This window comes from Salmo salar, chromosome 14, assembly GCF_965601325.2.
Source record: "Salmo salar chromosome 14, fSalSal1, whole genome shotgun sequence".
In the NCBI taxonomy this organism is placed as follows: domain Eukaryota; kingdom Metazoa; phylum Chordata; class Actinopteri; order Salmoniformes; family Salmonidae; genus Salmo; species Salmo salar.
The window spans coordinates 14807855-14824544 of NC_138304.1; the positions used below are offsets into that span (position 1 = coordinate 14807855).

Here is a 16690-nt window from a genome sequence, read left to right on the forward strand (position 1 = left end):
CGCAATTTCACTCCTCTACCGTGAGTTAAATAAATGAGAAACATGAAAATATGATGGGGGAGCTTTAGTAACTCTGTCTTTTGATCTCAGTCTTACCCCTTTGCCTCCAAGCAGTCCTCCAGCTGTGATTATGGCACAATCATATGAGCAGATCAAAGACAGAGATCTAGCGCACAGACAACAGAACAGAACACTCGCCCATAATATGACCAGATTAGTATCGCCACATGTCTTGCCGCATGTCTCGCCAACCCGTTCCAAAGTGGAGTTCATGTAGGGATTAGGGAAGTCTAAATTGGTGTCATAGGAAACATTTTAATCTACAAAGATTCTCGTAGTCTGTGACAGAGTTTTGCAACAGAGTTAACAGAGAGTTATTCCACAACAATACATGGTATTATTTTATAGTTGTTCATGAGAATAACTATTATTCATGGTTCTATTTAACTATGTAATAGTGTTGTTCATGAGAATAACCATTATTCATGGCTCTATTTAACTATGTAATAGTGTTGTTCATGAGAATAACCATTATTCATGGCTCTATTTAACTATGTAATAGTGTTGTTCATGAGAATAACCATTATTCATGGCTCTATTTAACTATGTAATAGTGTTGTTCTTGAGAATAACCATTATTCATGGCTCTATTTAACTATGTAATAGTGTTGTTCATGAGAATAACCATTATTCATGGCTCTATTTAACTATGTAATAGTGTTGTTCATGAGAATAACCATTATTCATACCTCTATTTAACTATGTAATAGTGTTGTTCATGAGAATAACCATTATTCATGGCTCTATTTAACTATGTAATAGTGTTGTTCATGAGAATAACTATTATTCATGGCTCTATTTCACTATGTAATAGTGTTGTTCATGAGAATAACTACTATTCATAGTATATCAGTCATGCATATCGATTAGAGAGTTATAGTGTACATGTTCAGGGAAAGCGCCATATAGGGTGACTTAATAACGGGTTGGTTTATCCTTTGTTTTGTCTGCCACTGGAGCCTGCCTCTCTCTGCCCTGCATGTCATAATAGAATTCTGCTGGCTTCAGAAATCTTTAGGCCCCAATAGTGACAATCCCTCTGAACACACAGACATGAGCGCGCGTGCACTCACTCACGCACACACACACTTTCTCCCCAGAGCCGAGACAAAGCAGTCTGTTATATTCTAGATGTGTTCCCAACCCATCACAATAGAAGCTCATAAGCTTGTTCTGGTAGTACCAGGCCACCATTCATCTCTGTAACATTTGGTATCAGGACACCATTACGACTTGGAGACATCACTGGCATAATTTCTCTAACAGAGATGGATGGGATTCACTGCAGTTCGATACCATTCAATACAACTAATAATACATTGATGGTACATTAACGAGGTGCAATGGAATAGACAGTTATTCGTTCTGGTCTGAAAGGAATGTTTGGATTCCTAATAATGAATCGCCTTAGTACAGTCTGTGTTCTACGTCTAAGATCTAGGCCTAAGGGCCGTAGTTCTCTAGAGGAGAAGGGCTACAGACCAGGTTAGTAGTAGAGTATGATCTGTTCTGCTCTTTTTGTCTAGTTTCAGCGAGGATCTGAATAGGGGTGCTAATAAGAGATATCTAGAGTGTCAAGCGAGGTAACGCAATTACAGGACAACAGTGTCAGTGTCCACAGGTCCCCAAAATAGCCCCGAGCCCAGAATAGTCGATAAGCGCTGCTGTGGCTGGGCACTGTCCATGTGCGTCAATGCTCTGCTCCATATTTTCAGCATGACTGATTTCCCCAATCAACCCCCCCCCCCTCCCCCCTTCCCAAAGCACATCGATCCAGTCCAGCGTGGCTGTTGCCTGGCCTGGGCCAACTCTGGCTGTCACCGCGCCAAGCCGCTCGCTTCCAAGCCGCCCTGTTTACCTCCCTATTGTCCAGACCCAGATCACATCAATGAACCACAATTAAACCAGGCCCAGTCTGGGCCTGTCATTAAGACATTGTGGCAAATGTCTTTCAGTTTATATTTCACACCGTGTCGACTGAGAATTGATCGTTTACAGGCAACCAGTTTAATTGTTTTGGGTCATATTTTGAAGACGATAGCGTGATTGGTTAGAACTAATTTAGAGCATTTAGTAAATTGCCTTCAACAGATACGATTCGTACTGTTTAAGGAGAATTCTGTCCTGATAGGTGTCAGAGGGATCAAGCATCTAATGCCTTGCTTTTGTAGTGTTCTAACAAGGTATTAACTCTGAGCCCTGTCTGTTCAGACCTGACCTGACCTCTGTATTGAAGCCTGTTCTGTTCTTTCACATGGCATGTGGCTGCTGCCCTGGGTGTTGTGGAAGTATCAGGGCACCAGGACTTGTTTCCAACCACTAGAGGGAGGAAGTCTCTAGCGTTTGCATGGAGACTGGCTGAGCAAAGGAACAGTGGTTGGGAACAAACTGTGAGGATTATTCATTGTTTTGTTATCAAGCACTCATCAAATCAAATCAACGTTTATTGGTCACGTAACCAGTTTTGCAGATGTTATCGCAGGTGCAGCAAAATACTTGTGTTTCTAGCTCTAACAGCGCAGTAATACCTAGCAACATATACTGTATATATTTTTTAAACAATACACACATAATCCAGATTTTTAAAAATGTTTTATGTAGGAAGAGCCATGACTAGAATACGATATATAGATAGAAAGTGGGTGAAACAGTGCGCAAACTGTCATGCACAAACACATAAACTTGGAAATACACACATACCTAGCCATGGTGTAATCTCAGTGCATTAGTCTGCCTGGCCATGGTTCAGGGGTGATACAGTGACGTGGGGACTGTGACTGTGCATGCCTGGGCCAGATAGGGTTACATAGAAGAGGGCTCCAGACCAGGGGTGGGGCCGGGTTAGGTTATGTAGCCCACTCCTGGCGAGTCCTCAGGCCTCTCTGAGACCTCCTATCACTGACAGACGGCAGTTTATGATTCATACGGTGACACACTGATACCCCACCAGAGTACATGCCATAACATAACATTTGACGTCCCTGAGAGATATATATATAGGCTTTGGCAAGTACCATACTCGAGCAGGTTCGCTCCTGGCTGGGTGACAACCGTTTTGGCTTCTTTTTTTAAGTTTACACGTTTAGCTAATATAATGGGTGCTGTGACAAAACTCTCCCTCTATCCTTTCTGTGTTTCCCCCCGTGCTAATTTTTTTTCTGGCATAATCCGATTTGTGTCATTGTTTCCTTTGGCTGTTTATGTTAACGGTGTCTACGCATGGCACCAATGTTACTTTTCAACTTGAGCGGGTCCATTAGTTTTGACGTATGGGGATGTTGTTGGCCCGTGCAGCCAGTGTTGCGGTGGCCCCAGACAGACACATCACCATTGAGTCTGGCTCATGCGGGCTAACTGTAGCGTTCCCTAGGTTACTGACCAATGCCTATAGACCAAACACTGAGACAAGTTCTACTGTTCACTCTTAAGCTTTTTAGTAATGAGGTGATTTGACAATATTAAAATGAAGACAGAAAAAGACAGACACTACATGTGACACTTGATGCCCCTACTTTTCACTTGTTGCCCCTACTTTTCACTTGATGCCCTACTTTTCACTTGTTGCCCCTACTTTTCACTTGTTGCCCCTACTTTTCACTTGATGCCCTACTTTTCACTTGATGCCCCTACTTTTCACTTGATGCCCTACTTTTCACTTGATGCCCTACTTTTCACTTGGTGGAATGCCTATTGTAGTCTGACTCAGCTTGTCAGAGTTTGTGACACTAATAGTCTGCCTTTTTTTATCTAGACCGGTCAACATAGCTCCAATGTTCTGTTCTAGAACCATTGTCTCAGGACAAATGGGAAGACGTTGACCAGACCTAAACACTGGAGTCTGGCTTTCCTCAGACGTCCACCAGCTTCCAGGATTGTGACGTGGAGCCAGAGGCCTCCCCAAGCCCTTTATAATGCAGAAATTGGAGAAGATAGGAGCCCAGTGTGTATTCACACCACAAGAAGAGGCCAGAAATAATGTATTTGACCTTGCACTTCTAGCTCCTTATTCATCTTCTTTGATTACTTTATTTTTGCTCTGTGGTGAAATAAGTCCAAATATTATTTTTTTCATTTATAGAATATTGCTCTGCGAAAAGGACATCTGGTACATATCACATCCCAAGAAGGCAGTAATGTTTTTTTGTCCACTAATATGCTAGTAATAGGCCCACCTGCCAAAGCACAAGTCATTGTGCTGATTAACTCATAACCAGTGCATTGGCAAAAGGGCTCTCAAACAGAGTAAATATAGTGGCGTCCATTTTACATGATTAATGTGAATACAGCAACCCGATAGATAGATATGAGGAAGACACATGGGGGTAATTGCCAATAATACCCTGTTGCAAAAGACTTACATTCTCAGAATGTGTTTTAATGTATCTGTTGACCTCGTTCTTGTTGAGGAGAAAAGAGCTGTTGACAGGACTGCAGTAGAAATAGTTACTTCTTTTTTCTTTTACATATCTGATTTCACATTATTCCAAGTAGTGCTTTTGTTATCTCTGAATACTTAGACAATGAGATGCTTTTGTCTGCTTCATCACTTTTTTTTATATTTGCCACAACATTTATAGTCAATTCCATACATTATTGTATCACATTCATAGAATTTAACTTTAGGGCTCATATCTGGTCTGTTGTCAAAAACGTCCCGCTGTAAATTCTCCTATTAAGACTAGAGTGGGCCAGCCGGGTAAGGTTCCATATTTTGAAAACATTTACGTTTTAGAGTGAAATTTGTGCAATTCCACACATTTTGCCAAGGGGGTAGAGAAAACATTGCAGTTTTAAAGCAAGTTTGCTGCCATTCTGTACATTTTGCCATGAGGCGTGATGACAAATGTTTGTCGTTTTTTTATATGATATTTTGAGTAACGGTAATTCGACCATGATTACTACAAGTTTAGATCGCTGGCCGCTAGACTAACTTACCAATGTAAATACTGTTAGCTGACATGGGCTAATTGACTGACTATCAGTGACTGACATAAGAGTAAAACTGATGCACAACCACATTTTAAAATTGCACCTGGTGTATTTTACTATTCTACCTAGCAACAGTAAGTTGAGACAGCGACTGAGCTGGTTGCCCATCCCTGGCCAAAACCACAAGTCATTCCTTAGGAAGACCTGTGCCCCAGGAGGTACTAAGTAACCCCATCATTATACTCCCTTCCTGTTATGACTCACTACTCATCCTTTGGGCAACCAGAAAACAGCCATCCTTCCCCACCTCACCAAACCCTCTGCTACATCACACCATTCAAAAAAACAGAAAACGTGCTTCCTCCTACATCCAGTCACGCTGCAGCTGCAGTGTATCGACAGCCCTGTGTTTTTATTATTATTAGCAGCTCCTCATGTCCATTTTAATATCGAGGAATAGTTCACTTTTTCTGGTCATAGGAATAACTCTGGAAATAATACGTTTACTGTGCCCAATGGGAGAATATCGAAGAATGTTGTGCTCTGATGTTATCTGCACAGGATGTTGTCCCTATTAATTACTACATTGATGTATTAGGAGCTAAACTAACTCACACTGCACTCCATAAGCGTTCCAGTCTCGTGGAAGTGCAACAAAGGGTTAATGTGTCAGACGTTCTGAGGAGGCTGGGACCATGCTCCTTGGGGCCACGCCCCCTTTCTTAGCCATGACCTCACAGTGAAACTTGCTCCCTGTCTAGCGCGCGCGCGCGCACACACACACACACACACACACACACACACACACACACACACACACACACACACACACACACACACACACACACACACACACACACACACACACACGCAGAGAGAGCTAGACAGAGAGAGAGAGAGAGAGAGACACACCCTCGCTCTCTCATACAGGCAGCATAGGGTTAGAGTGGCAGGCTGGTACACAGGAACGACTGCTTCCAGTCCTGTAGGACTACACAGGGACAGGAGTCAGTGCTGAGTTTATTAAGTTCTAACAACCAGAGGGAAACAGATAGAAGACGATAACGGTGTTCCTGAAGAAAACCTGAAACATGGACAGAAGTACCGAGACTGAGAGCCGCTGAGAACAAACGGAGAAATTGACAGCAGGCAGAGTCTGCGTTTTCTGGCTTTGCTTGAAGAACCCATCCATGTGCTTCTGTCATTGATGTTTCATACCAACACTGAAGAAGAAATGAACTAGAAGAATCTAGGTGCTTGAAGAACAGATAAAATGCATATTTCTACCATTATTATTCTCCCTATGTTTTGGAGCCCGGGGCATAGCTTCTGCCTTAGAGGTGATAAGAACCAAGGGTGATTGCAGAAGAGTTGACCCTCCTGACAGAACAAGAAAAAGACAATGGGTTGTACAGTGATGACAACTTGAGATGACAACCTGGGAAGAAGCACCAAGAGAAAAAGAAAAGAGCGAAAGAGCGAAAGAGAGAGAGAGAAAAGGAAGGTGAAAAATGAGTGTGCCAACAAACTGTGGATTCTATTTCTCCGCTGATCGCTCTTTCAAAGCGCGGAACGGGAATGTCTGTGGATCGCCCTGTTCCGTCAACAGGCCTATTGACATCATACAAAAACGCAGGCGGTAATATGCTAAACAAATCTACATTTTGTTGCCTTGCCATTTGTATGCTGCTGTAGAATGCACCATTTGGAGTGGTATCATTAAAATTGACACAATGACACAAAGGAAAGTTACGATAATGGCTGTTGAGATAACTCCAAATAAGCCGTTTCTGTGATTACAAAGATATATCCCAGATATCCCAGGTTTCTTTATAATCACAGTCCTACTGTACAGTATATGAAAGGAAACTGTAAGGGGTTTCTTTGTGAAACGGAGAATGTCTATTTTCTCTGATCTTGATCTAATCTCAGCTAATCAATGGGATACTGTAGCAGTAAAAATTTCCCCCCAACAATTTCCAAATGAACTACCCTACCATGTATTCTCCATTGAGTCTAACTTAATGGTTAGCTGTTTAGCTTCATGGGATCATTCATAAAACGCATACTGTAGCCTACAGCGATATCGCTTCAAGGATGTCCTCCTACATAACATATGTATGTTCAACCTTAAAACAGTAGCCTTGTGCATAGCAGTCGAGACTTGAGAAAAGGCAGGTCCAGCAACAATCGGCAGGCAGGCAGTTCTGTAAACAGCTGCATAGAAGCGTCTCGAAGCTTCTCCCCTCCACTATCAATTAGACTGTGTGGGCTGTGGAAGAACAAGTCACACACACACACGCACACGCGCGCGCACACACACACACGCACGCGCGCGCGCACACACACACACACACACACACACACCACACACACACACACACACACACACACACGTGCGCGCGCGTGCGCACACACACACACACACACACACACACACACACACACATATATACTGTATATACAGTACACACACACACTATGGACATACTGTACAACAAAGCTCTCTGAATCTTCTCACAGGGCTCAAGAAGTTGGAGATTTTTTATGTCCCATATAATCAATCCTCATTGCCAGTAGGGAGTGAGGAAATCGAGACATAAAGACATGTTTACATTTCATTCCTCTGAGCCTTTTCTCATGCCTGATCTATGTTTATCAGATATAATGCAGAACATTTGGGAGTATGGGAGTCAGAGGGCAGGGAATCACTGGCCTCTTGTATCTCCTCAACAATATCATTAGGGAATTTATTTGGATAGAGAATGTATTTTGTTCCCCCCCCAAAAAAAATATGTAGGATATGCCCGAACAACAACCAACAACTGTGTGAAATTCTGGAATGAAAGTACTTGTATGTTTAATTCAGTTGGATGGTTTAGGCTTAGAGTCTACTGGAAAAAGCAATCACACTTGTAGTGTACCAGAGCTTTTCCTACCAGCGAGAACAGCCCACTCGTTTTTTTTCACCCTCCTGTGCTGTATGACCACAAGATGGGCCACTGAAGGGAATTATAGAACAAGGGGACTCCTGCGAGCTTCTGAATGACTCCCCGACCCAGCCTCGCTCCCCAGAGAGCAAAATGGCTCCCTGACTGTGAGTAATCTCCCGTGGGCAGACTCTGCGTGTAGATTGAAGGGATGAAATGGTGAGATAAAGAGCAGTATTAGTTCCAGTTTTGGGGTTTTCTTCACTGGTTATTTGGATGAATCAGGGTTAGTTGAAGGAGGTGCTTAAAACTTCTTTGCCTCGAGTGCTTCACGCAGATCGGAAGGGGGGGGGGGGAATTGGCTAAGAGTTTCCTTTTGCAAGGGTGGAGACTTATATATATTTTTTGGGTGTGAACTCTCCAATTCTAACACGTATGAACACAGAAGTAAAACATGCAGCTGACCAAATTACGCAAGATTTTACTTCTGGGTTAAACAGAGATTAGACTGTGAGAGGCTAGCTGCCAGTCTGGTGCTCTATCATTAGTGGGCCGAGGGCAATCGATACCACAACCCAAATAAAGAAGCTTCCTGTTGTTGTTGTAACCGGTCTCCGCGGGCCGCTTCATCGCCTGCCTTTTAGCTGTCTGCTCTGGAGGAGTAGGGCTTTGAGTGTGGCCTTCTGTATGTGGTTGTTGGTGCATATGGACCTGCTTTATGATCAATTTGCCTTGTTGGAGAACCTAGGGACATATGATTTAAATGGTGTTATTTTGCCCCGAGTTCCAGCTGTCTAAGTGAGCAAAAATGATAATCCGTCAAAACGTCTGAAAAGCCTTTCATCTATGGAGGGTTTTATACGCTGGCTACCTGGTAATCTAATCCCTCATCACCTGCAAGAGTGCCTATGTCGAATCACCAAGAGCTTTACTCTTTACTTGGAGTGACCCTCTCAGCCCAATCTATTCTCATAAAGAAGCGTACAAAGTGTCATTATTAAAGCAGCTGGAGAGGGAGATACAGGGTTTTACACTACAGGTCAGGCACTCCCTCACATACACTCACCAGACAGATTATTAGGTATTAGTACTGGGTTAGACCCCCCCCCCCCCTTGCCTCCAGAACAGCCTGAATTATTTGGGGCATTCTACAAGGTGTCGGAAAGGTTCCACAGGGATGTTGGTCCATGCTGACGCGATGGCATCACGCAGTTGCTGCATATTTTGGATGTCGGTACATTCATGCTGCAAACAGTCCGTTCCATCTCATCTGAAAAAGATGCCCTGTTGGGTTGAGGTCTGAGGACTGCGCAGGTCACTCAAGTAAACTGAATTTGCTGGCATGTTCCAGGCAATGTTTTTGCACTCCGCATTTGTCTAGTGTTGTTGATCGCGTGTTTTGGTCTGCTTATTTGCTTGCACGAATCATAACATTCTCCTTCGACCTCTCTCATCAGCTAACTGTTTTCGCCACAGGACTGCCGCTGACTGGATGTGTTTGTCACACCATTCTCTGTAAACCCTAGACACTGTTGTGCGTGAAAAGCCCAGGAGGGCAGCCATTTCTGAGATACTGGGTCCAGCGCCCCTTACCGACGATCATACCACGCTCAAAGTCACTTAGGTGATTCGTTTTGCCCATTTTAACATTCAATAAAACAGTAACTGAATGCCTTGATGCCAACTTTGTCTGTGGGACCGATGCACTTTCGTGAACGGGTGGTGTACTTAATAAACTGGCCGAGTGAATGTAGATTGTCCGTATGGGTGCATCTTCAGACATAAGCAGAGAGGCTTGTGAGGAGTGGAACTATAAGGGGAGGATGGATACAAATGAGTCTGACGTCAGACACCAGTCTCGCGCCCCACGGGCGGCAGGTTGAGATCCGACTATCTCTGATTTACAGTTGAGACATTCCGCTCTACTGCACCGAAATTAGATACATCTCTTTTTTTTTATCGTTATATTTTTTTATTCAGTTGACTGAATTTAGTTGACTGAGAACACTTTCTCATTTACAGCAACAACTTGGGGAATAGTTACAGTGGAGATATGTCATGTTATGGTATATTTTCTGTTTCGCATGATGTTATGATGAGGTGTGATATGAGTAGGTAAGACGTATAAGTGTTGGGTACATCTGCTTCCCTACATAACACCTTTTTTTTTCTTGAAGAAAGCTGTGGTAGCATACTTCAGCTGATGGGGGGAGAGATATTTTGTGTTATTCGTAGAAGCTAGTAGCCTACCACCAGTTTTTTCGAAGATAGGAAAGAAGATAAATATTTCTTGGAATTCCAGAGTGAATCCTGGCGATTCACTGTCACGGTCTGTGAACGTCCAGTTTATGATACACGGATCAATCTCACTCTATTCATTTCAAAATCTATTTTTAAAAAAAACAACAACAAAAAAAAACAGACACCGGCTGTACGTTTACGTCTGTGGTTGATTTGCATACATAAGCAAACCATCGTATAAATTGATTTAGAGAAGCACACCATTACCCTTTAAAAACCTTATTACCAGCCGCAGTAATACGCTTGAGGGAGGCAGACGAGCAGTCACGGTGTATCCTCACTTTAAATTGAAGGCGAAAAGCCAGTTGATTAAATCCATTCGTTTATTAAATCTGTTTTAGCCATGCCGTCCATCCTCTGTTTCCTCCACCGTTCAGACCCAGCTGTCTGTCAAATGCCCTTTAATTTCATTTCCCTCAACACTCAAGTAAAAGGCCAAGTTAAAAAATGAAGCGGCAATGACATTTATGCAAGTAATGGCACGGGGGGGGGGGGGTTGGGGGGGGGGGGGGGGAGTGGAAACATTTAATGGAGCCTTAGGATTATTTCTAAATGAGACATTGACACAACACACGTATGAGCTTTGTGTGTCTGCTCCGTCTGCTCGGTGTCGGACCGAAGGTTTGATTTATGTGTTATGTAATTTCATGTGAGTAAAGGGTTTGGGGCACAGACAGTTTTGGCTAGTGGTAAGTGAATGAGGTAATTGAGGGTGCTTTAGTCATGATCCCCAGTATTCTACAGTAGGCCTACTTCCTGGAACAGAGAGTTGAATACGTCAACCCCCTCATCCAGCTCAACTTGAAGTGAGTGGAAAAGGAAGACATTAATGCTTGATATGTCAAATTTAGATAATATGAAGTCTGGGCTGGTGCTGTTTTTGTGGCCAAATGCAAAGTTGCAAACAAAATTTATTTTGGCCAGAAAATAGAAACGCATTCTAAGAAAACATGACAAATTGCTTAGATTAGATGAATGTACTGCATTTGAAACAAAGGTTGACAATTGATTAATTCCACGGCATGTCACATCAATGTGCTCTTGATAAAATAATTCAAGCCATTATCTAGTACCTGAAACACCTCATTTACACAGATTATAAAGTCATCAAGCCTTTTCCACAGAACAGCCTATAACTCATTCCTCTGGCAGGGGAGGTGCCGGTAACAGCCAGGAGAGGACTCGTTGTTATTAATGTGTCTAGAGGTATTTCCAAACTTTTCTTAAATCACTTCTGAGTAGGTTGTAATGGTGTGTCTTGGAGATCCTCACAGGCATTCATCTATTCACAGACAGAGGTCTTGGTGCTATTGGGACGCACTCCTATGGTGTGCTGCGGGGTCATTAGTTACAAGCTCACCGAGGGTTCTGTCATGATTGAATAACTCTTATGACTCGCCATAGTGGATCCTTTCCTAATACCCCCGACTTAACTGTCCACTAAGGAGATCTCCAGATCCAAGAAGATGTGAAACGCTTTTAAAGCCGCTCCATAGAAAGCGTGAATGTGTGCCATAGCAAATACTAGACCATTAGCGCATATGCGAATGGGTTCTGTGTAAATTGGTCAATAATGCCACATAGCATTGCAGACGTTTACAGTAATAATATCCCTATCCCAGCTGTGTTCCTTCTACTACTTTTCCCCACTCCAGTCATCAGTTTATTCCAGACTGCCTCCCCTTCCCTTCACCTCAGCCCTGGAACACACACTGCAATACCCCGAGCCCCTTTCCCCTCTCATCTCACTCTAATGTTTTCTCTTGAGTGCAAAACGATCCCGGAGGATAACAGAGAGAGAGTCCTCATTGAGTCCCTGCCCCACAGGAGACCCTCCTGTTTTCATAGCCCAGGTCAGCCCCGGAACAGCTCCACGGTTCCAGCATGGAAAGACTGATGCGCCCCATTTGCTCTGTTTGTAGTTAGAAGGCCCTTTTTATGAATTATGACTCAGAGGTTTTCGACTCGGCGGCTTTTATAGTGAGCCTTTAGCCCTGCCGAACTAAGCAACCGTCCTCTTTACAATTCGCTGTTGTGCGAGAGGTGTTCATTGGAGCAGAATTGTGCTTACGTACTTTGTTTACGTGGGCTTTTATTTGTTTTAGTCAGTATTAGTATCTTATTTATGTGCCTAATGTCATATTTATGTTTCAATGCGTCGGGCCAGGCCCGTGTTGGGTCGGTAACACTGTCCACCATTACACATTACATACTAATTCACAAAGGGGCCTGTATGTAATATGTCCTCACCAGACCTATCAGACTGTATGGGTTATACATCTCTTCCGGGTGTCCCAGTGCCAATACGAATTGTTTTTATTTGGGGGTTTGAGGAAAGGGCTTGTGCTTGGAAACGGTGATTAAACCAATCAGAGAGAACTAGGAGCACACTTCCTCTGGGTTCCTTCGAATCCCCATAACATGAGCTAGCACAGACGTGGACTACCAGTCCCAGAACACCAGATGTCTATCTCAGCGGTGTTTATAGAGTCATAGGGATGTATTGTGCAGCAAGGTGTGTGCGTGCGTGCGTAGCCCAAACACAATAGTTAATTAGCTGTCTTTGGAGTTGTGCTTGTCACGTTCGCGATCTTCAAACTCCCGATCATAAATAGACCAAGGCGCAGCGTGCATGGAATTCAACATCTTTTAATGAAGATGAAACTCACCAAACAACAAAACAGGAGCACACGTGACGTGACGTTCTGGGCTGCTCACAGGCAGCTACACAAAAACAAGATCCCACAATCACAGGTAGGAAAATGCTGCTTAAGTATGATTCCCAATCAGAGACAACGATAGACAGCTGCCTCTGATTAGGAACCATACTCGGCCAAAAACAAAGAAACAGACAACATAGAATGCCCACCCCACATCACACCCTGACCTAACCAAAATGAGAAATAAAACGGCTCTCTAAGGTCAGGGCGTGACAGTGCTATTTGTTTGCCTATATTTCTATCTTACTGGGAAGTCTTGTAATGTCTTGCTCTGCGGTTAATGCTCAGGTCCTTGGCATGCCAAATTTGACAAGTTGGATCCATTGAAGTTAAACTCATTGGTAAATCTCAAGTAAGTGAGTTCTAGAATGTTATGTACCCAAATTAAGACTATGGTCCATGGAAACGTGCAGCAATATAGAGAACCTACAGTATAGTCGCCCAATAAAGTTATACAAACGCAGTGAAAGTGAGTGCAGCCAGAAATGTATGCAAAACCAATCAGCAGGCAAGCCAAAATGCACACGGGCTGATTATACAGACCACCCAGACTGTGATTTTTTCATACTTTTTCGCTGCTTCTCCTCTTTCCTGCAATAAGACGTGCAAAATCACATGAACAAATAGGTGATATGACTTTATTTGAGGGTAAACTGCTCACAAACCATTTCGTTTATTAGCCATTAATTAACTCTTTGTTCATGTACTTATTAGCATATACAAATCATAAACAACAGGCCTTATACATGTGTTTACTTGATTTACTAGTAAACAAACTATGCACTAATGTTTATGATTAGTTTATATGCAGATCTTCAAATTAAGTGTTACAAATACATTAAGAGCATGCGCATTTTTTTCATTATATACTGTATAATCCATTCATCATAAAATAAAGAGTCAGCAAATGAATTATGTTCTCTGAGCTGATACTCTCTCCTGGCCCCAGCCCATTCCACATGTGAGGGTCACGTCCTTTCTAATGTCTGATTGGGAACAATGGAGATACAGTTCAAACGCACACCAGACAGGCTGAACCAGAACTATCCCAGGAGACTGGTTATTCAACCTCAGCAGGCAGGGAGTGTCTTAATCCAACAGGCCTATAGTTTCACCCCAGTACCCCTCACTACCTCCCCCCCCCACCACCTCCCCTCCTCACCCTGCCTGCGGCCTAACGTCTAATACACAGGAAAGGCAGTACATTGGAAACAAAACAAAGTCCCACTTGGGGATGGGCGATATATTGAATGTATGTTTTTGCGTGACGTTTAAGTGACTGTTACGCAATAGTCAAGGTTTTGTTATTTTTCGTTTTTAGGAGCATTTATGTCCGCTTGCTCTCATGTTGTATTTCTGGCCTCGTCTCCTTTGCTCCATCTGTACTGTGTGCGCCTTACCATTTACATGCATTAGCCTTATTGTTGACTGATTTTAGCTCTCGCTTCGCCTCTTTCTCTATGGTCTACACACACGCCAAGCCTCTCCACCTGCATCTCACTCCAACACAGTCGAGAGATCACATCTTCCTCTCTGACAAGCGGTTTCAACTCGCTATTTATATTTGACGTTTGGTCCAACAGAATGGGTCATATGGACACCAATACACATTGAGACATTATTTTACTGTAATAGGAGGAGATGTACATTTTTCTAACGATACCCATTTTATGTCTCAACTACTCCAATTGCTCGCATTGCAGACACTACTAAAACAAGTGTCAATGAACATTGATTATGGGAAATGAAGGCTCAGTTTGTCACGCACGGCATTGGGGTACCACGTACCGCTAGCAACATTTTTGCCAAAGACTGTTGTACAAGCTGTTTGGTCTGTGTTTTATAAATGTGCAATAAGCGTAAACACACAATTTATATAGGGAAATGGCAACTCGTTCTCATTCTGAGAAATAAGGTAGGCCACTTGATTTCAACATCTGAACAAACTGGACAGGCTAGCATGCTGTTCAAACAGTTGGAGAATGACAGAAGGGTGTGTTCATAACAATTCAACTTTTCAACCTTGTTAGCTAGCAAATACACTGAACAAAAATATAATTGCAACATGTAAAGTGTTGGACCCATGTTTCAGGAGCTGAAATCAAACATCCCAGAAATATTCCATACACACAAAAAGCGTATTTATCTCAAATTCTGTGCGTAAATGTGTTTATATCGCTGTTAGTGAGCATTTATCCTTTGCCAAGATAATCCATCCACCTGACAGGTGTGGCAAATCAAGAAGCTGATTAAACAGCATGCTCATTACACAGTTGCACTTTATGCTGGGGACAATAAAAGGGGGTGGGGAGTGATGAGGAGTATTTCTGTCTGTTATAAAGCTCCATTGTGGGGAAAACCTCATTCTGATTGGCTAGGCCTGGCTCTCCAGTGGGTGGACCTATGCCCACCCATGGCTGCACCCCTGGCCAGTCATGTGAAGTCCATAGATTAGGACCTAATTCATTTATTTCAATTGACTGATTTCCTTATATGAACTGTAACCCAGTAAAATCTTCAAAATTGTTGCATGTTGCGTTTATATTTTTGTTCAGTATAGATCCAAGTAGGCTAAACGTGAAATATAAAGATTAGCTGGCTAATCACTAGCACGTGGGCTTGAGAGAGTGTTGATGAGACCTGTGTTCATTTTCTATAGCATAATGCCTGCTACAAGAAGTTAGTCATTATTAGTGAATGTGCATTATGCATGGTTCCAGTTAAATTTGTAACAAAAAATAACATTTTCATAGACAGCCTTGAAAGCCAGGTTAGTGATTATTGCACAAAAAAAGCAGGTTAAACTATTTTGATAAAATAATAAAATTGTCAGCAGGTCTTCTGGTTGTGGAAGGCTTATATTTACTAGGTATAACTTCACAAGCCCTGAATTCATTAGATTATTGCTGACTGTTTGAAATGCAGTGTATTTGACCTTCAATTGTCCAACAATGTTTTTTTAAGAGACAACATAAAAATAAATAAAAATCTAGATCTACAGTACCAGTCAAAAGTTTGGACAAACCTACTCATTCAAAGGTTTTTCTTTATTTTTACTATGTTCTACATTGTAGAATAATAGTGAAGACATCAAAACCATGAAATAACACATATGGAATCATGTAGTAACCAAAAAAGTGTTCAACAAATCAAAATATATTTGAGATTCTTCAAAGTAGCCGCCCTTCGCCTTTATGACAGCTTTGCACACTCTTGGCATTCTCTCAACCAGCTTCATAAGGAATGCTTTTCCAACCATCTTGAAGGAGGTCCAACATATGCTGAGCACTCGTTGGCTGCTTTTCCTTCACTCTGCAGTCCAACTCATCCCAAAAAATCTCAGTTGGGTTGAGGTCGGGTGATTGTGGAGGCTAGGTCATCTGATGCAGCACTCCATCACTCTCCTTCTTGGTCAAATAGCCCTTACACAGCCCGGAGGTGTGTTTTGGTTCATTGTCCTGTGGAAAAACAAATGATAGTCCCACTAAGCGCAAACCAGACAGGGTGGCGTATCACTGCAGAATCCTGTGGTAGCCATGCTGGTTAAGTGTGCCTTGAATTCTAAATAAATCACAGACAGTGTCACCAGCAAAGCACCCCCACACCATCACACCTCCTCCTCCATGCTTCATGGTGGGAACCACACATGCAGAGATCATCCGTTCATCTACTCTCCGTCTCACAAAGACACGGTGGTTGGAACCAAAAATCTCAAATTTGGACTCATTAGACCAAAGGACAGATTTCCAC

The 16690-nt window shown here is 42.7% G+C and overlaps 1 protein-coding gene across 7 annotated transcripts in view; it reads left to right on the top strand.

Moving 5' to 3' along the window:
- The window catches only part of LOC106568947 (3',5'-cyclic-AMP phosphodiesterase 4C), a 59476-nt gene that overhangs the window by 9467 nt on the left and 33319 nt on the right, over nucleotides 1-16690 (top strand). Inside the window, exon 1 of one of the 7 annotated variants that reach the window (XM_082960757.1) lies at nucleotides 5868-6628. The exons of 5 other annotated variants lie outside the window; for them this stretch is intronic. In XM_082960757.1, coding sequence (XP_082816883.1) covers nucleotides 6501-6628 — 128 coding nt within the window. In that variant the 5' untranslated portion in view covers nucleotides 5868-6500. Of the gene's footprint in view, nucleotides 1-5867; nucleotides 6629-16690 lie in introns of those variants that run through there. One more of the 7 variants, XM_082960759.1, reaches the window with a different exon arrangement.